Here is a 21,584-nt window from a genome sequence, read left to right on the forward strand (position 1 = left end):
TGAGCATAAAAGTTCCTATGACATTATCTGAACAAGAGCAAGGGAGATCCCCATGTGGTGTGCCTAACATTTATCCCTCAATACTGTTGTGGGACTTTGACATGTGCAAATTAGCTGACAAATTTCCTGCATTACTGCAGTGACAAATTCAAAAGTATTTCATTGGCTGTGAAATACTTTTGAGATATCCTGAGATCATGAAAGGTGCTATATGAATGCATGTTTTTTTCTACATACAATTATAAGTCCTCTAATTTACAGGTTTTGCTTTGTGAGCTCTCAATTTTCAAAGCTTTATATAATGGTTATATATAAGTGGTTAGCACCGCAACTTCACAGCTCCAGCGACCCGGGTTCAATTCTGGGTACTGCCTGTGTGGAGTTTGCAAGTTCTCCCTGTGTCTGCGTGGGTTTTCGCCGGGTGCTCCGGTTTCCTCCCACAGCCAAAGACTTGCAGGTTGATAAGTAAATTGGCCATTATAAATTGCCCCTAGTATAGGTAGGTGGTAGGGGAATATAGGGAAGATGGGGATATGGTAGGAATATGGGATTAGTGTAGGATTAGTATAAATGGGTGGTTAATGGTTGGCACAGACTTGGTGGACCAAAGGGCTTGTTTCAGTGCTGTATCTCTAAATATAAAAAAAAATAATGCCAAGTCATATTAGTAATAATGCCTGTTAAAAGTAAACATTCAAGAATGCAATATAAATTACTTATTAGCAACGGTAAACTAACAGTTTTAACATATTCAATACAGATAGTGCAGCCCTAATGTGGGCTCTGAATAATGTCACTTTACTGTGAAAAGCAATTAAATAAGCTGTGAATGACATTTTCCAATATCCTATATAAAACTATTGAGGGCTTATTTTCTTGGGTACATCACATCACCACTACCCTGGTGTTAGACAAGAGCAGTGCACTGCTCTGGTCCACCCTGGGATTTTCCACCCTGGCCCATTTACTTGGCTCAAGGAGAATGCGAAACAGGTCTGCAGATATCTGGGTCTAGTAACAAGAGGCTCATGAAAATGAGGTGCAACTGTGAGCTTGGTCTGGGTATTTGGAACCTTCTGGATCCTCATGGGAGAACAGCAGCCAGAAAGCCAAAATAGAACAGGATACCAGGGCATGGGCTAACATCAATTCTGGAGGGCTGCTTGTAATCTATCAGGCTGCCTCCTGAACCATCTGGCTACTGGAAATTCACAGAGCAGCTCATAGTGCCATTCTTTCTAGATGTCCTGCACTGGGGCACTTAGCAAGTATTGAAAACAGATTATGGGGTGAAAGTCCCTTCCTGCCTCATTTAAATAGACTAGCTCTATGGCCCCATGGAAAACTTCAAAGTCCTTTTAAAATTTTAAAAGGACAGACAGGCAGCAAAATATTATTGTATCTATCTCCATGAAACTGAACATTCCCAGGGAAAGGGGTGGGGGCACAGGAAAATAAGCCCTTTAGACACAAAAGTAGTAAACATACAGGTGTAGAACTCTTGCAAGATTCTCCAAATCTCCCAAAGTTACAGTGTGAGAGCCCTTACAGAAATTATACCCCTTGAAGTTTACCATCCAAACCAAACACAAAAAGCTTCCTTATTGCCTTGAATATCTGGAAATGCGTTGACGGGGTTGTTTGAAATGTCTGGAGCTTTTGTCTTTAGTAGAATGTCGTTTCCATGCTCTATTTTGCCTCAAAAGTTGATTGTGGCTTAGCTTTCTTCGCTCAACATGTAATTTGGCCCGTTGCATGAAACTCATGTGACTGGTATGTACCACACCACCATTTCCAATCAAAGCTGACATTCTTCGAGGGATATAATGAGCAACTGTAATAGCCCTAAATAGAACAGAGACTTTAACTCACAACAGGTTTCAGAATATAAGTTCATACTATGAGACAAAGGTACAGTAATACTATATTATTAACTCCTATAGGAAAGGAGCATGTAGTGTTTATACTTTTCCCCAATACATCCACCTCTGTGAAAAGTTGTGACTCCAAATGCTAATTTGATATTCATACACAGGATCCATATGAAGTTTGCTGAATTTACAACTAAGTTACAGTGGTGGAATGGAAACAGTTCAGGCAAAAAAAAAAGTGTTCTTTTAAAAAAAGGAAACATTCAAGTCACCATATCTTGTAATAGGTGCTCACTTATACAATAGAACATTTTAATACATTTAAATATTGCATTCATATTCTCTTTCAGGGAATCCCCTCCAGCCACACATGCTGTTGGCTTACGGTGTTCCATTATGTAGCAGATCCTGGAAATGTCAAGTAAAGAACAAAGAAAATTACAGCACAGGAACAGGCCCTTCGGCCCTCCAAGCCTGCGCCAATCCAGATCCTCTACCTAAACATGTTGCCTATTTTCTAAGGGTCTGTATCTCTTTGCTTCCTGCCCATTCATGTATCTGTCTAGATACATCTTAAAAGACGCTATCGTGTTCGCATCTACCACCTCCGCTGGCAACGCGTTCCAGGCACCCACCACCCTCTGCGTAAAGAACTTTCCACGCATATCCCCCCTAAACTTTTCCCCTCTCACTTTGAACTCGCGACCCCTAGTATTTGAATCCCCCACTCTGGGAAAAAGCTTCTTGCTATCCACCCTGTCTATACCTCTCATGATTTTGTACACCTCAATCAGGTCCCCCCTCAACCTCCGCCTTTCTAATGAAAATAATCCTAATCTACTCAACCTCTCTTCATAGCTAGTGCCCTCCATACCAGGCAACATCCTGGTGAACCTCCTCTGCACCCTCTCCAAAGCATCCACATCCTTTTGGTAATGTGGCGACCAGAACTGCACGCAGTATTCCAAATGTGGCCGAACCAAAGTCCTATACAACTGTAACATGACCTGCCAACTCTTGTACTCAATACCCCGTCCGATGAAGGAAAGCATGCCGTATGCCTTCTTGACCACTCTATTGACCTGCGTTGCCACCTTCAGGGAACAATGGACCTGAACACCCAAATCTCTCTGTACATCAATTTTCCCCAGGACTTTTCCATTTACTGTATAGTTCACTCTTGAATTGGATCTTCCAAAATGCATCACCTCGCATTTACCCTGATTGAACTCCATCTGCCATTTCTCTACCCAACTCTCCAATCTATCTATATTCTGCTGTATTCTCTGACAGTCCCCTTCACTATCTGCTACTCCACCAATCTTAGTGTCGTCTGCAAACTTGCTAATCAGACCACCTATACTTTCCTCCAAATCATTTATGTATATCACAAACAACAGTGGTCCCAGCACGGATCCCTGTGGAACACCACTGGTCACACGTCTCCATTTTGAGAAACTCCCTTCCACTGCTACTCTCTGTCTCCTGTTGCCCAGCCAGTTCTTTATCCATCTAGCTAGTACAGCCTGGACCCCATGCGACTTCACTTTCTCCATCAGCCTACCATGGGGAACCTTATCAAACGCCTTACTGAAGTCCATGTATATGACATCTACAGCCCTTCCCTCATCAATCAACTTTGTCACTTCCTCAAAGAATTCTATTAAGTTGGTAAGACATGACCTTCCCTGCACAAAACCATGTTGCCTATCACTGATAAGCCCATTTTCTTCCAAATGGGAATAGATCCTATCCCTCAGTATCTTCTCCAGCAGCTTCCCTACCACTGACGTCAGGCTCACCGGTCTATAATTACCTGGATTATCCCTGCTACCCTTCTTAAACAAGGGGACAACATTAGCAATTCTCCAGTCCTCCGGGACCTCACCCGTGTTTAAGGATGCTGCAAAGATATCTGTTAAGGCCCCAGCTATTTCCTCTCTCGCTTCCCTCAGTAACCTGGGACAGATCCCATCCGGACCTGGGGACTTGTCCACCTTAATGCCTTTTAGAATACCCAACACGTCCTCACTCCTTATGCCGACTTGACCTAGAGTAATCAAACATCTGTCCCTAACCTCAACATCCGTCATGTCCCTCTCCTCGGTGAATACCGATGCAAAGTACTCATTTAGAATCTCACCCATTTTCTCTGACTCCACGCATAACTTTCCTCCTTTGTCATTCAGTGGGCCAATCCTTTCTCTAGTTACCCTCTTGCTCCTTTTATATGAATATAAGGCTTTGGGATTTTCCTTAACCCTGTTTGCTAAAGATATTTCATGACCCCTTTTAGCCCTCTTAATTCCTCGTTTCAGATTGGTACTGCACACATTTCCGTTCTTTCCAACACTGTCTCCATTTCTTTTTTCTATATGTCTCAATATGTTAGTGTATCTCTTGCAATGGAGAAAATTTCTAATTGTTTCTATGTTTTTTGATGTTAGGAGCAGAGGAATAGGAGTAGACCATATAGCCCTTCACATCTGTACCACCATTTAATGAGATTCTGTCTGATCTGCATCCTAACTTCATCCACCTGCAATGGCCTTTTTAAAGAAAATTCATTCATGGGATTTGAGCATCACTGGCAAGGCTTGTATCTGTTGCCCATCCCTAATTTCCCTCGAGAAGGTGGAGGTGAGCCACCTTCTTGAACTGCTACAGTCCATCTGGTGTAGATACACCCACAGTGCTGTTAGGGAGTTCCAGGAGTTTTGACCCGATGACCATGAAGGAATGTCAATTTAGTTCCAAGTCAGGATGGTGTGTGGCCTGGAGGGAAACTTGGAGGTGGTGTTCCCATGTATATGCTGCCCTTGTCCTTCTCGGTGGTAGAGGTCATGGGTCCAGTCAAAAGAGGCTCGGTAAGTTGCTGCAGTGCATATTGTAGATTGGACACACTGCTGCCACTGTGCGCCGATGGTGGAGTGAGTGAATGTTTAAAGTGGTGATTGGGGTGCCGATCAAGTGAGCTGCTTTGTCCTGGATGGTACTGAGCTTCTTATCAGTTGTTGGAGCTGCACTCTATCACACTCCTGACTTGTGCCTTGTAAATGGTGAAGTCAGGAGGTTACTTGCCACATATCCCAGCCTCTGACCTGCTCGTGTAGCCACAGTATTTATATGGCTGGTCCAGTTAAATTTCTAGTCAATGGTAACCCTCAGGACATTGATGATAATGTCGTTGAATGTCAAGGGGAGATGGTTAGATTCTCTCTTGTTGGAGATGGCCATTGCATAGCTTGAATGTTACTTGCCACTTATCAGCCCAAGTCTGAATGTCATCCAGGTCTTGCTATATACAGGCAAAACAAGCAGAAAAATAGCCTGTGTAGTACAAGCTTTTTTAAACAAATTTTCTTCCCCCACATCTGTAAACTTTGGAGCGAACATGGTAAAATTGTATTTTATTTGCAATTTGAATTACTCATGTTCTTCATTGCTACTCAACTAATGTTATTCATTCAATTAATACTGAGCATGAGGGGGTTTCATTAAAAAAAACCCATGAGACTCATTTTGGTCACAAAATATATGTTTTGCCCAATCTCAACTGAAATAGGCCCAATTTTACTGGCCAATACAGTCCTACATATTCCCTGTAGTAGTACCCAAAAACTCAGTTCACTTACTAAGAATGGTGGGCAGTGCCTAGAACTGACCCAAAACAGGCAATCAAAAGTTATTTATTTTTTCAACGTCAAGCCAAGCTCCTGGTTACCAGTTCAGTACTACCACATTCTAGAAAAAGCATACAGGCCACATCAGTTGGGATAGGGACAGATAGTTGGTGGGTTCTTTGTAAGTATGCAGTGCTAACTACAGAGTTTTTGTTTAAAGTATAAATAGAAAAACTTGCTGAATTGGTGACATAAAGGTGCAGGGGTGGGAAGGAATTTACCCAGGCCCTTTGAGGCAGATGGGACAGGAAAATCTTGAAGAACAGAGCGTGGGCCGGCTCCCCAATGAGGTCCCATCTGCAACCTCTTATTCCAAGGGCAAGTTGGATCCATGGATGGCAACCCATCCAACAGCAGCAGGATGCCGATTAAGGCCATTGAGGGACTAATTAACCAGCATTTTCATACCACAATGGCAGTTTGCCCAGGGTGAACAGGACTCCTGCCACGTCTGCAGCATGTCTCCTCAAGAGGATGCAGTGGGAGCTCGATGCATCATTACCTGAGTTTGCATGCTCATGTTTAAAAAGGAGCAGAAAGGTTTTATACTGTCATTTGGAGGCATCACCCTTGTGGACTGATCCAAGATGGTTCTTCCTGCAGGATGCCATTTTCACCATTAGAAGAGCCATTCCATCTTGTGGCTCTCCCTCAGTCTCAGTCTGCCTGAGCAGTGCTTACTTTTCCAAACGAGTAGGGCTGGCAGCTGACACGGGGGAAAAGAGCAGGGAGTCAAGACCCAGAAATTGGGTTCCTAATGTGGGAAAATTCAGCCCCAAGTTTTCCCAAATGAAGACCCCAATTCTTTTTCCCCCTCCTCTTCCTACCCATCAACCTTCTTTCCTCTACTCTTGCTCTTCTGACAGCACTCACTCCTTGGGGAATTCTATTACTGGTAGTGAAATACTTGAGCTTTCTTAGTAGAGTTATACAGCACTGAAACAGTCCCTTCGACTCATCGTGTCCGTGCCAGCCATCAAGCACCTATCTACTCTAATCCCTTTTCCAGCACTTAGCCCATAGTATGATATGGCATTTCAAGTGCTCATCTAAATACTTCTTAAATGTTGTGAGTTCCTGCCTCTACCACCCCTTCAAGCAGTGTGTTCCAGATTCCAACCACCCTCTGGGTGAAATTTTTTTTCCTCAAGTCCCCTCACCTTAAATCTATGCCCCTTGGCTATTGACACCTCTGCTAAGGGAAAAAGTTTCTTCCTATAGAGCTTATCTACCTACTCCTTGAACAAAGCATGCAGTGCTCCAATTTGAAAAGGTCGGGGCTTCATGGCACAAATTTGTAGCTTAGTTAAAAAGTCCAACATTTTTAACTTGGCAGCAATAAGTTAGCATTGACAAGAGGTGGGAATACTATGACATATTCTTCTGCTTACCTTTCCTCCCATACTAGCGAAGGTGGGGGAAATCATTAAGAGTCAAATTCCAGAAACAAACGTAAAGCAGTCAAGTAACATCCATATTCGAGAAAAAAATAGATTTGCATACTGGTGTTTTATTAAAGCATTCACTTGGTCAGGGGAGAAAAAAAAACTTCTGCTTATACAAAAATAGGAAACAAGATAGTTTCAGTCATTTGCATTCAGAAGGCCTGAAGCTAAAAGGTCAAAGACATTATGCTGCATAAAATAGATGTCAGTTTTGTTACCCAAAGGCAAAGAATTTCAAGCAATTGCCAGCAATGGAGTGTTACTTTTTCATTAACTTTAGGCTCTGGTAAATTGCCTGCAGCAAGAACATGCTGCTGTTCATGTTTACTGATGTCATAGTAAAACAAGACTATAAATATTGATAACAAGTGACAAAGCTCAAATATTGATATTACTATGCATCTTATAAAGCCTCAATACATGACAGCATGAAATGCACATTTACAGAAAAATTCATGAGACTACAGAAAGTCAGATTTATGCACGTGTGTACGTTATATTACGTTTACACACTGAGGTTCTATTGCACACTGAGGGCAAGATTTTATCCATCTTGTGCCTTTTCCGATGGTGGAACCAGATGTTGGTGGCAGTTCTGCTCCTGCCCTTTTCACTGGCTCCCACACAATTATAAAAATCAAAATTTAAGTTCCGGAGGTGGACACAGAGACACTTGCGATCATACGGTGGGAAACATATTTCCATTGGTGCATCCAGATGTCATTTAACTGAGCATCATTTAGGGCAGGGCTGTAAAATCAATCTTTATTGCAATCATGGAAGATAATTAGCTTTGCCAAATTTCTTCAGGAGACAGTGATTTCTAGGTTCTTTCCCTTAAATTTAGTCGAATTTCTTACCCACCCTCATTTGTCTTTACACTCTCCCACACCATAACCACTTCTCTTTAATTTTGAGATCACCACCACCAAAATGTCAGACCAGCCCCATACTTCAGTGATGCCTCCCAGCAGGTGCTCCACCAGGCCATCAGGGAAAGGCAGGAGATCCTCTTCCCTACAGATGGCATAAGAACCTCCCCCGACCATGGCAGCCTGGACAGAGGTGGCAGAGGTGTTGAACCGTAGGGTTCAGAGAACCTCGGTGCAGGAAATGTGCTAATGACCTGCTCAGAATTGCAAGTGTAGGTGATGCAGCTGAAGCTTTACAAATGATATCTTATGGGGTCAGTAAAACTTTGTCAGTGGGCATCCATGCCAAGCAGGTGAATGCATGATCAGCCTTGGTGCCACATAGCAATTCTGTCCACAGAATATGCAAGTCTGGTGTCTGGTAGTACTTAGATGCAGCACATGACTGACAGGCCAGAATGACTGATGAGGATGATGAGAGAAGGAGTGTTGACATGTCATCAACTCAGCACTCTTAAATGCAAGACAAACAGATCCACAAATCAGCGAGAGCAAAAGAAGACAGGAGGTGGTGTACCTGATTGGAGACTCCTGATCCCCTGGAGGAGGCGGTTCAGATTGTCAGAGAGGAGTAAGGATGAGTCATCACAGATGGGGAGGCTGGATCGTCAAGGTGTAAGGATGAAGAGCCAACCTTAATGTTGAAGCCATATGGGCACACAGGATGAATGTACGAAAGTGACAAGCTTATGCTGTGATGCTGCTTAAATGTGCTGTTTGTTCTGCACTGCAGGTGCCCGCAACCGAATGATAGCACACCGAGATGTTGACTCTCCTTCAGGGAACGATAGTGCACCTGCCTCTTCTGCAACCTCTGCCAGTGCAGCTACATGTGCACAGCCTGCAGGTGGTTTGCGCATAGAGTCAGGGTCACACTCTGGTGGGCATGACCCAGACATCCCAGCAGCTGAGTGAGATGTTCCAGCCGAGTCCCCTGACATTCAAGTGGTCTGCTGGGTCTAGTCATGTAGCCAGGCTTTAAGAGGTGTTGCCATGGAGATTGCACCAGTTTATGGTGACTGACAGTTAACTGCCAGTTTTGTTTGCAATTTAAACCAGGCAACTTGACTGATTCCTCAGGGCAATGCCTTAGCCATTTGCTGCTTCATTAGTCATTACTTATTTTGTTTAGCTGAAACAGGTGCAATGTGTGTACATGTTCTGTCTGCAAAGACCAGGCCCAGTCTATCAATATATGTAGCTTCCAGAATGCGCAAATGTGCCATAGTGCGAGCCAAACTGAATCTTAAATTGGTTGTTTGTGTAATTCTTTGGACCAAAATTACTGACAACCAATTTAAGATGGTCAGTCGGGCTCACAGTGTGGTGCATTTGCGTGTACTGGAAGCTACATATGTTAATATACAGGGCCCTGTTCTTTGCAGACAGAAAGAATGTGTTCAAACATTGCACCTGTTTCATCTGAACAAAATAAATTGACAGAAATTTGCTGGTTCATTCCTCAGGGCAATGCCTTGACCAGAGTCAAGCTGCCTGGTTTAAATTTCAAACAAAGCTTGGCAGTTAACTGTCAGTCACATAAACTGGTGCATTCTCCATGGCAATGCCTCTACCAGAGTCCACTTGCCATCCAATCAGCACTCTATTCAGAGTATAAATGTTGCTTTCCTTTACATTGGTATTCTTGCAAATTGTCCTGATGAATACAAGATAAAAAACTTCAACAAAATATCTCTGCTTTCAGCAATACTCAAGTTCTGTACTACCAAAAGACTATCTAGAATTCCCTTTGTAGCCTTATGTCCTCTTCACAAGTTACTTCCTATCTATCTTTGTGTCATGAGCAAATTTAGCAACCATACCTTCGGTCCCTTCATCCAAGTCATTTATATAAATTGTAAAAAGTTGATGCCCCAGCACTGATCCCTGTAGCACACCACTTGTTACATCTTGCCAACCAGAAAAGTGACCCATTTATGCCTTCTGTTCCCTGTTAGCTAGCCAGTCTTCTATCCATGCTAATACATTAGCTTCTACACCATGAGCTTTTATTTTCTACAATAAATTTTGATGTGGCACCTTTTCAAAGGCCTTCTGGGAATCTAAGTACAGTACATCCACCAGTTCCCCTTTATCCACAGCATGTTACTTCTTCAAAGAACTCCAATAAATTGGCTAAACATGATTTTCCTTTCACAAAACCATGTTGACTCTGCCTGATTACCTTGCATTTTTCTAGGTGCACTGGTATAACATCTTTAATAGCTAACATTTTCCCCAAGCTAACTGGCTTGAAGTTTCCTGCTTTCAGTCTTCCTCCCTTTTTGAAGAAAGGAGTTACATTCACTACCTTCTGGGAGTGGAGCAGAGAGGAGCAGACCTGTGGGAGAACACAGAGAGGAGCGGATAAATATAGCCTGAGGATCATGGCCGAGATACTTACCTTCCAAGAGTGGAGAGAGGTCCAGGTGCGCCGGAGTTTTGAAAAAAAGAAAAAAAAATCAGTGACATCACAGGAAAGCTGCAAGGTGATTGGTTGGGTAAACAGTTAGTGCCTGTAAATAGCTTTAAAAAAAGGGGGAAAAGTGCAATTTATTAAGGACTTTAGATTGTAGTGGGTAGTGTTTGGAGTAGAACAAGGCCCCTAGTGTAATTAGTATTTTAATTAAAGGGAGTAACTAAGTAATCTAAAGGTAAGTCATGGCAGGAGAGCTTGCACCCGTGATATGCTCCTCCTGCGCTATGTGGGAAATCAGGGACGCTTCCAGTGTCCCTGATGATCATGTGTGCAGGAAGTGTATCCATCTGCAGCTACTGGCTACCCGCATTATGGAGCTGGAGCTGCGGGTGGATTCATGATGCTGAGATCACCATGAATAGCACATTTAGCGAGGTGGACACACTGCAGGCAAATGCTGCAAAGGCAGGAAGGGAATGGGTGACCACCAGGCAGAGTAGAGGAAGACAGGTAGTGCTGGAGTCCCCTGTGGCCATCCCCCCTCTCTAACAATTATACCTCTTTGGATATTGTTGGGGGAGATGGCTCAGGGGAAAGCAGCAAGAGCCAAGTTCATGACACCATGGGTGACTCAGCTGCACAGGAGGGGAGGAAGAAGAGTGGCAAGGCTATAGTGATAGGAGATTCTATCCTAAGGGGTACAGATAGGTGTTTGTGGCTGCAAACGTGACTCCAGGATAGTATGTTGCCTCCCTGGTGCTAGGGTCAAGGATGTCAGAGTGACTGCAGGACATTCTGAAGGGGGAGGGTGAACAGTCAGAGGTCATGGTTCACATTGGTACCAACGACATAGGTAGAAAGAGGGATGAAGGCCTGCAACAAGAATTGAGGGAGCTAGGTAGTAGATTAAAAAGTAGGATCTCTCAAAGGTTGTAATCTCTGGATTACTCCTGGTGCCATGTGCTAGTGAGTATAGGAATAAGAGGATAAAGCAGATGAATGCATGGCTGAAGAGATGGTGCAGGAGGGAAGGCTTTAGTTTCCTGGATCATTGGATCAGTTTCTGGCAAAGGTGGAACCTGTACAAGTTGGACAGGTTGCACCTGAATGGGACCAACATCCTTGATAGGAGGTTTGTTAGTGCTGTTTTGGAGGTGGGGGGGGCTTAAACTAATTTGGCAGGGGGTTGGACAGTAAGGGTTGATGGACAGTCAAATATAAAAGAGAAACGGAGTCAGTCTGGAAGGCGGAGCAAATATAGACCTGTTAAGGCACAAGTAAACAATGCAAGGCTGGATTGCAATCTATTTTAACGCAAGGAGTCTTACTAGTAAGACAGATGAATTGAGGGCATTGATTAACACATGGGAATATATTATTGCTATCAGAGACATGGTTGAGGGAAGGGCAGGACTGGCAGCTCAATATTCCAGGGTATAGCATCTTCAGGCGTGACAGGGGAGGGGTAAGAGAGGAGGTGCTATTGCACTGTTGATCAAGGAGTCAATTACTGCAGTAACGAGGGATGATATCTTAGAAGGTTCCTCAAATGAGACCATATGGCTGGAAATAAAAACAAAAAGGCAGCAAATCACTTGGCTGGGAATGTACTTTTTTATTCATTCATGGGAAGTGGGCGTCACTGGCTATGCCGGCATATATTGCCCATCCCTAATTGTCCTTGAGAAGGTGGTGGTGAGCTGCCTTCTTGAACAGCTGCAGTCCATGTGAGGTAGGTACACCCACAGTGCTGTTAGGAAGGGAGTTCCATGATTTTGACCCAGTGACAGTGAAGGAACGATGATATAGTTTCAAGTCAGGATGGTGTGTGACTTGGAAGGAACTTGCAGGTGGTGATGTTCCCATGCATCTGCTGCTCTTATCCTTCGAGGTGGTAGAGGTCGCGGGTTTGGAAAGTGCTGTCTAAGGAGCCTTGGTGCGTTGCTGCAGTGCATCTTGTAGATGGCACACACTGCTGCCACTGCGTCGGTGGTGGAGGGAGTGAATGTTTGTGGATGGTGTGCCAATCAAGCAAGCTGCTTTGTCCTGAATGGAGTCAAGCTTCGAGTGTTGTTGGAGCTGCACCCATCCAGTCAAGTGGAGAGTATTCCATCACACTCCTGACTTGTGCCTAGTAGATGATGGACAGGCTTTCGGGAGTCAGGAGGTAAGTTACTCGCCTCAGGATTCCTAGCCTCTGACCTGCTCTTGTAGCCACTGTATTTCTATGGCTACTCCAGTACAGTTTCTGGTCAATGATAGCCCCTAGAATGTTGATAGTGGGGGATTCAGCGATTGTAATGCTATTGAATGTCAAGGGGAAATGGTTAGATTCTCTCTTGTTGGAGATAGTCATTGTCTGGCACTTGTGTGGCGCAAATGTTACTTGCCACTTATCAGCCCAATTCTGGATATTGTCCAGGTCTTGCTGCATTTCTACACGGACTGCTTCAGTAGTTGAGGAGTCCTGCATGTGCAATGTTCAGCACCAATCAACAGCGAACATCCCCACTTCTGACCTTATGATTGAAGGAAGTCATTGATGAAGCAGCTGAAGATGGTTGGGCCTAGGACACTACCCTGAGGAACTCCTGCAGTGATATGCTGCAGCTCAGATGATTGACCTCCAACAACCACAGCCATCTTCCTTTGCACTAGGTATGACTAAGCAGCAGAGAGTTTTCCCCCTGATTCCCATTGACTCCAGTTTATTCTAGGGCTCCTTGATGCCATACTCGGTCAAATGCTGCAATGCAGGCCTCCAAACAGTCAGGGAGAGATAGATAGAGGAGAAAATATGTAGGCAAATCTCAGGTGCAAAAATAATAGGGTAATGATATTAGAGGATTTCAACTTCCCCAATATCAACTGGAATAGTCTTATTGCAAAAGGCTTAAATGGGGTGGAATTCTTAAAGTGCACACAGGAGAGCTTTTTGAGCCAGCACGTAGAGAGTCCTACAAGAGAAGGGGCAGTACTGGACCTAATCCTACAGACAAGTGGTAGAAGTATCAGTGGGGGAGCAGTTCGGGGATAGTGATCATAATGCTGTAAGATTTAAGGTAGTTATGGAAAAGGACAAAGATGGACCAGAAATAAAATGTACTGAATTGGGGGGAACCGGGCGGGAGTGGGGAGGAGAAGGCCAATTTCAATGAGGAAACAGGATCTGGCCAAAGTGGACTGGGAGCAGCTACTTGTAGGAAAGTCTACATCAGACCAGTGTGAGTCATTCAAAAAGGAAATAGTGAGTTCAGGGCCAACATGCTCCCATAAAAGGTGAAAGGTAGGACCAAGAAGTCCAAGGAACACTGGACGTCAAGGGATATAGAGGGTTGGACAAGGAAAAAAAAAGGCGGATTATGGCAGATTCAAAGCACTGAAAACAGCAGAGGCACTAGAAGAGTATAGGAAGTGTGTGTGGGTGGAGGGGGGGGTTGCAGGGTGGCACATAAAGTAATTAGTAGAGCGAAAGGGGGACATGAGAAAACACTGGCAGGCACGATAAAATAAAATACCTTGCGATTTTCCCAAGTATATTAAGGGCAAGAGGATAACCAGGGAAAGAGTAGGGCCCCATTCGGGGACCAAAGTGGCAATCTGTGTGTGGAGCCGGAGGACATAGGCGAGGTTTTAAATTATTACTTTTCATCTGTGTCACTATGGAGAAGGACGATGTAGGTGTAGAGATCAGGGAGGTGAATTGTGATATACTTGAACATATTAGCATTGAAAGGGAGGAAGTATTAGCTGTTTTAGCAGGCTTAAAAGTGGATAAATCCCCAGGCCTAGATGAGATGTATCCTAGGCTGTTATGAGAGGCTAGGGAGGAGATTGCAGGGGTTTGGACACAAATTTTCAAATCCTATCTGGCCACAGGAGAGGCACCAGAGGACTAGAGGACAGCAAATGTGGTACCATTATTCAAGAAGGGTAGCAGGGATAAACAAGGTAATTACAGACCAGTGAGCGCAACATCAGTGGTAGGGAAACTATTGGAAAAATTTCTGAGGGACAGGATTAATCTCCACTTGGAGAGGCAGGAATTAAATCAGAGATAGTCAGTATGGCTTTGTCAGGGGGAGATCGTGTCTAACAAACCTGATTAAATTTTGAGGTGGTGACTAGATGTCTAGATGAGGGTAAAGCAGTTGATGTAGTCTACATGGACTTCAGTAAAGCTTTTGAAAAGGTCCCACATGGGAGATTTGTCATGGTAAAAGCCCATGGGATCCAGGGAAATTTGGCAAATTGGATCCAAAATTGGCTTAGTGTCAAGAGGCAGAGGGTGATGGTCAAGGGTTATTTTTGCAAGTGGAAGCCTGTGACCAGTGGTGGACTGCGGGGATTGGTGCTGGGACCCTTACTGTTTGTAGTGTACATTAATGATTTAGATGTGAATATAGGAGCCATGATCAGTAAGTTTGCAGAGGACACAAAACTTGGTGGTGTCGTAAATAGTGATGAGGAAAGCCTTAGATTACAGGACGATATAGATGGGCTGGTAAGATGGACAGAGCAGTGGCAAATGGAATTTAATCCCGAGAAATGTAAGATGATGCATTTTGGGAGGACTAACAAGGCAAGGGAATATATAATGGTTGGTAGGTCCCTGGGAAATTCAGAGAGTCAGAGGGACCTTGGTGTACTTGTCCATAGATCACTGAAGGCAGCAGCACAGGTAGATAAGGTGGTTAGGAAGGCATATGGGATACTTGCCTTCATTCCCCGAGTCCTATAGACTTCATCCTAGGGTCCTCAATGAAGTGGCTAGTGAGATAGTTGATGCATTGGTTTAGATTTTTCCAAAATTCCCCAGATGCAGAAGGTTCCATTTAGATTGGAAAGTCGTCAGCTCATAGAGTCAGTTGTACAGCACAGAAACAGGCCCCTCAGCCCATCGTGTCTGTGCCAGCCATCAAGCACCTATCCTATTCTAATTCCATTTTCCAGCACTTGGCCTGTAGCCTTGTATGCTATGGCATTTCAAGTACTCATCTAAATACTTCTTAAATGTTGAGGGTTCCTGCCTCTACCAACCCTTCAGGCAGTGTGTTCCAGATTCCAACCACCCTCTGGGTGGAAAAAATGTTTCCTCAAATCCCCTCTAAACCTCCTGCCCCTTACCTTAAATCTATGTCCCCTGGTTATTGACATCTGCTAAGGGAAAAGCTTCTTCCTATCTATCCTATCAATGCCCCTCAAATTTTGTATACCTCAATCATGTCCGCCCTCCCCCTTCCTTTTCTGCTCCAAGGAAAACAACCCTAGCCTATCCAGTCTCTCTTCTTTGCTGAAATGTTCCAGCCCACGCACCATCCTGCTGTGGCCTAACTAGCATTTTATACAGCTCCATCATAACCTCCCTGCTGTTATATTCTATGTCTCAGTTAATGAAGGCCGCCAAAAGAAATATCTTGCTGGTCTTGAGCTTGAAGACAAACATCTATTCCAATGTTGCCCTTGTGCCAAAGAGTAAAACACCTCAGACAACTACACAAAGCCGACTGGTATGCACAACCTTTAAATGAAGGTGTACCAGGTGCCATGAAATTTCTGCGTACCACTGACTGAATATGGCAGGTAGGACTTAATGCGTATTCGTGGTATGCAAATATATGAGAAGTTGGAACCTACCACATGGTGCTAGGTCCGACCTGCTACAAACACACTGCTGACTTAATCTAAAATTGAACCTATTGTTGGGAAACTGAAATAATCACCTCCTACCTAATTAAGTCACCCCACTCTTGCAGGTCCCATAAAATTCCCAATATTTCAGGAAAGTTGACTGAACAAAAGCAATGAAGTTATCATGCAAAAGCAAGTCTGGAGTTGTACAAGGTATTAACAGAATGCTTTCTGTTTCTACCATGACTCCAATTTAAGTTATTGGGGTAAGTATCCTGCAAGCTGCACAGTGTACCCAATGTTATGATGGAGGTGGGAGGAGTGCATGGTCTTCAGTTCCACTTCTCCACAGTGGAGAACATATATTTAAATGTTTACCTGGTTACTGATGCAGACCAACCAGGCTTCTTTAATGAACAAAATTATCAGTTTATCAAACAAGGCTTATCCAGTAACAAAGCAAAAGTATTAACAGACTAAAACATGAAATGTCCCTTTTTAAAATTCCACAAAAAAAAAACTCTGCAGAAGTCTGTTACAATGAAAAAAAACCAGAAAATACTTGCTAATTCTTGAAGAAAAAAAATTATGGAAAGAAGTCAGTTGGCCTTTTTGGTCTGACGTCTGGGTATAAATAGACGGGCCACTGGGACCTTTTCTAAAGCTGTTCTTTTCAGGCAGCATTGAGAATTAATCTGGCAGGTTTTTCCAGCTTCAGGAGGGATGCAGCACCAGAGGAGATTTTAAACTCTCCCATGCTGGATCTTTGCAGAATTTCTTCAAAGGAGGTAGAGAAAGAAGTGATCTGGCTGGTTTCCTTGGCAGGCAAAACACCAACTGTTTTCAAAACAGTTCACACCCCAACTGAACTGTAAACCATATTCAAACAGAAAGTCAACCTCCTGACTGCCATAAATCTTGACACGTGGCTTCCCTGTAAACATCTTCCTCAGATCACCAAGGTTTCTGTTGCTTATCAAGCTTAAAAAGCACATGATTTCCAGAAAAGGTTGTTTGAAAACATCAAGTGTCTTTTCAGTGAACTTGGTTAAAAAAAAAACACATCGATGGAATTTTCAGTTTTAACAAGTCCTCAAAAAAAATTTTTTTTAAAAAGGAAGCACTTTAACACCCAACAAGGTTTTGATCACTAATAATCAAGTTCCTTGCTCATGGCCTTGGTCATATTACTACTTTAAAGTCACTATATAAATGCAAATCTCAAATGAGCTTGTAAAAAGCTAAATTTATGACTAGTTCATTTTGAGCAAAGAGTGATCAATACTGTGATGGCATCCGTCGTTGTAAAATTTTTTTTTCCAAAAAAAAAAGAGCCTGAGAGGGAAACAGAAATGGAAACCAAAACTGAAACAGAAGCTGGAAAAATAACTTCAGTTTTCCAGGGAAACTGACATGGTCACCTTTTATCTGGTTCGAACCAGAGTCCTCCCCAGATTAGGCTGGAGCGGAGTGCCACCAAGCAGAAGAAAGTTTAAGACTGAATGCAGGAGCTGTTTGTTCCTTAAAAGTAGCTGATTAACCAGATCTGGCCAAACAGTGTACAGTTTATCACTGAAGGAAGGATTTGGATAAAGGGAAAACTAGTCAATCCATGCCATCAAGATGGTCTTGAACAGAGCTGAGGAAGTTTGGGAGAAGTGTGCCTTGTGGTGAAGACCGCACTTGTGGAGTTTGATTGAAAGGGAACTCTTATGTTCTTATAGATAGATTTTTGAAATCTTGGGGAGTTGATGGCTATGTGGAGCAGGCCCGAAAGAGGAGTGAGGCCTAGGACAGATCAGCCATGATCTTCTTGAATGATGGGGCAGGCTTGAGGGACTGAATGGCCTACTCCTGCTCCTATTTATGTTCTGATGTTCTTCACTGCTGTTGGAAGAACAGCAGCTAAATCCTTGAACTAAAAAGAGCTGAAAAATCTACCTGAGGAACTTCAGGAATTGTGAAGAACTGTAAGACTGTAATTGTTGCCATGTATGCTGGGTGGATTACCCAATGAAACTGTGAGACCCATCTCTGTTGTATCTGATAGAGGTGGTGTAATTCAGACCACGGATTTGTCTGTTGCTTCATGTTTAATTTATGTTGGTTTTGATTTGAGTGTTAAAGTAAAATAAAAGTGAAATCTTGGCCATTTGGTTTGATTCCCTAAATTGGGGTCAATCAGTGGATTACATTTTTTGTTTATTTGGGTCTCCAATGGGGATCATAATCCACAGCATGGACTTCTGGGTAACAGATTGGAGGCAAGCATTCTGGAGTCATTTAACAGTTAATGCTGCAATGGGTGAGCGTTAGTATCTTTCTGGACTGTTAAAATAAGTTGGGCCAAATTGCCTACTTCACCTATAGTTATCTTGTGAACTTGTCTCATTTTGGAGTCTGGTGGGAATGAAGAAGATTCAAGTATGATAGGGAGGAGCCTTTTCACCTTGCTGCTAAAATTTGTTGTTAGGCAAGCCACAAGTGAGTCCACTTGTAGGGAGAGTGCTGTGAACAAACAATTTTGCACCTTCAATAATGGTTTGCAAAACAGCCTTCAGACCAAGTCATATTTAGAAGTTTTTTTAAAAAATAACCCAATTATGGATTGTGGAATAGAAACATTAACTTAAACCTTTCCTATATCATAATACTAACTTGTGACCCTCCAGTTTCTCTGTCAATTCAGCAATTTCTTCACAGTCACTGTTCTTATTCCTCAGAGTATATATAGACACGCTTGGGTGTTCAATCAGTAGATTTTCCAGAGGATCAATTTCCAACTTTGTCACTGGATATTGGACTGTAAAGAAACAAGACAATGTTAAAATATTTAATCCTAATCATGAAAGGAAGTTGGAGTCTTTGTGTTCTCCATTTGTCCACTATTATCTTCGTAGATCCATTGGTTCAAACTGGCCTACCTAACTGAATACTAACAAAACCCCAAGTTCATGCATGCAATGGCCAACTAGATAGCATTAATCAGAAGTCTGCTGTATTAAAAAAAGCTACACAAGTCCAAATAAAGCACATTCTATGCTCCTCCAATGGATCATCTGGTTTAAGACAATGAAAGTCAAATAGAGCACTATGGTTCTAGATTGGGTTCTCAATCTTTGAGCTAGCAGATCTCAGCTGGTGTGTCAATTGGAAAGCAACAACACTTACATTTTGATTGCACTCACAAAGGAAGAAATCAAGCATTTCCATCAAGGAGTCAAAAAAAAAAGCGGAATGGTGGCAGGAAGAAAAAGGGAAAAGAAAATAATGTTGAGAGTCAGGGTGGAGAAATCAAAGGGAAAAGAAGAATTTCAAAGAAAATTTTTGAAAGTGAGGAAGCAGAGTGCTGGAGAGATTTCCAGAGTGAAGGAGCATATAATGGCTACAGGAGCAGCACCAACAGTAGAGCAGAGGGAGGTAATGGGAGAAGCATGTGTGCAGATGACCATTAAAATCATCAACATACAAAAAGAAAAGGCAGCCCCTGGAGCCTGCCTGATTAAGGCCATTGAGGAATTTCAATGTGAGAATGAGACTTCTGAACTCAACCTCATTGGGGCTTGAGAAAGTAGAGAAGGTTCAGAGGACAGATCTAACCTCCTGTTCTTTTTTTTTGGGGGGGGGGGGGCGCGTGTTGGTGGATCCCTCCTGCAAGTGCATTTGTGTGGAGAATACAAAGTCAACCTTGGCTATGGTGCCCTTCTATACCTTGCAGTTAAGTTTCCTACTGATGCCTACAGTCTCACTTTATACACGTGTTAACTTTGGCAACATAGAAGGCAATAGAGCAAAACCATATTCCAGCAAGCATTTATACCTTCAGAATGGGAGGAGAGAATTGGGGGGGGGTGGCGGGGGAAAACAATGATGTATGAATAATTATTTTAGTAGCAATCTATGATTTAGGTTACAATAACTACTGCTCTGTATGTTAACATATTCTTCTACTGGTTTGTTTATATGCTCAGTTTTTGGTCTACTCTATAATGGATGCCTATTTAACAGTTTCAGCTGTTACTGTGACAAGTGGCTAATTTCTAACGATCAATGCTGATTAGCTTGATTTTTAGTCAAATTGCTGGATTTTTTGGAAATCTTCATTTTACAAAGCTGCTGTGAATTTAACATTAAAATCTGCAGTGAGCTTACATGGATATCACATTACAGCTGTATGACTTCATTGTTTGAAACAAGAAGTCATAGTATAAACATATAACTGTATATTAGACTGACATTATGCAAAATGATTTAAAATTCATTGAAAATAAAAAGGTTTAGGTAAAAATCCGATTGCATAATTATAGTAAACTTTATTTCAGATTTTTTAAAAATCTGGGATCCTCACTATCCCCCTTTCCTAATCTAGACTCAATTCAAATCATAAAAGGAGGTTTATGCTACCCAACTCTGTTCAGTACTGACACCAAGTCCTGTATTTGAGGTGACTATCTTAGAATCTGCCAGTTTGTCAAAGTCTGGGCTTCTGACATTGGATAAAAATGAAATCTGATACAAGTTTCATTCTGGAGCTTTGCATATATTCAAACTTGTGTGGATTCCATTGAGATAAAACAGTGCCATATGCATCTTCATATCCCTCCCATTTCAAACCATACCAGTAGAGCTTCAACCATTTCATTGATTTTCATAAATTTATGTCATAACTACTCTTTCTAGAGTAGAGATGCTATCTTATATCAAATGATAAATGTAAAGCACATGGGGAAATACTTGATTATTCATTTACATAATGTGTCTGCTGCTAAAGATCATTAAATAAAACTGTATCCGAGATCTGATCTATAAATCTTTCACAACAATCTTAGGATTGAAGATTCAAGTCTTACCTTGGATATTCACAATAATCCAGTCGTCTTCCTCATTCTCATACAGAATGTTGTTCATATCACTGTTTTCTTTGTTGTCTTCTACATCCACCTCACCCAGGAAAAAACTGGTGAGTCTTCCAAGCATATTTGATGTATACAAAGCTCGAACTCAATTAGGGCTTCAATTGTGCATGCTGTTTCCTTTATTCCTATAAAAAATGCAATCTGTGCTTTAGAAAAAAAAATCATGTTGTAATTCTTAAAGTGTACATTAAAACATGTCAATAATTTTACAATAATGACAGGTAAATGTAATCACAATCTGAACTTAACCCAACTTTGATAATGTGGCACATTATACAACATGAAAATATTGCAGTCATTTTGAATGATTTGGACTTAAAATCTCTGATCCAAATGCATAGTAGCAGCTTTCAGTGACAGTTATCAAGAGAGGTCATCATCACTGTTAGGTCAATATCCAACCTTGCATTTATCCTCCCAAGGTGCTTCACAGGAGTGTTAAGAAATTTTGACACTGAGCCACATAAGGAGATATTAGGACAGGTGACAAAGAGCTTGGAGAGAGAGAGAGAGACTGAGGCAGCTGAAAGTACAGCTGTGAAAAAAAAAGATATGCAAGAGGCCAGGATTGAAGGAGTGCAGTTTTACATGTCCTACCTAATACTATGTTGGAAATACCATTAAACAACTGTTGTCTTGGTGGCAAAGATAGAGCCACCATCACTGTGACCGCGTGGGTTTCCGCCG

At 42.5% G+C, this 21,584-nt stretch overlaps 1 protein-coding gene across 1 annotated transcript; it reads right to left on the reverse strand.

Annotated features, from left to right (window-relative positions):
* Positions 1-741: 741 nt before the first annotated feature.
* si:ch211-260e23.9 (uncharacterized protein LOC555795 homolog) lies at positions 742-20,986 on the reverse strand. The gene is made up of 3 exons (XM_068049351.1): positions 20,832-20,986; positions 18,640-18,784; positions 742-1,845 (listed from the first exon to the last, which is right to left on the reverse strand). The coding sequence occupies exons 1-3, from the start codon at positions 20,956-20,958 to the stop codon at positions 1,602-1,604; spliced, it is 516 nt and encodes a 171-aa protein (XP_067905452.1). The 5' UTR covers positions 20,959-20,986; the 3' UTR covers positions 742-1,601.
* Positions 20,987-21,584: the final 598 nt, after the last annotated feature.

This window comes from Heterodontus francisci, chromosome 17, assembly GCF_036365525.1.
Source record: "Heterodontus francisci isolate sHetFra1 chromosome 17, sHetFra1.hap1, whole genome shotgun sequence".
Lineage (NCBI taxonomy): Eukaryota > Metazoa > Chordata > Chondrichthyes > Heterodontiformes > Heterodontidae > Heterodontus > Heterodontus francisci.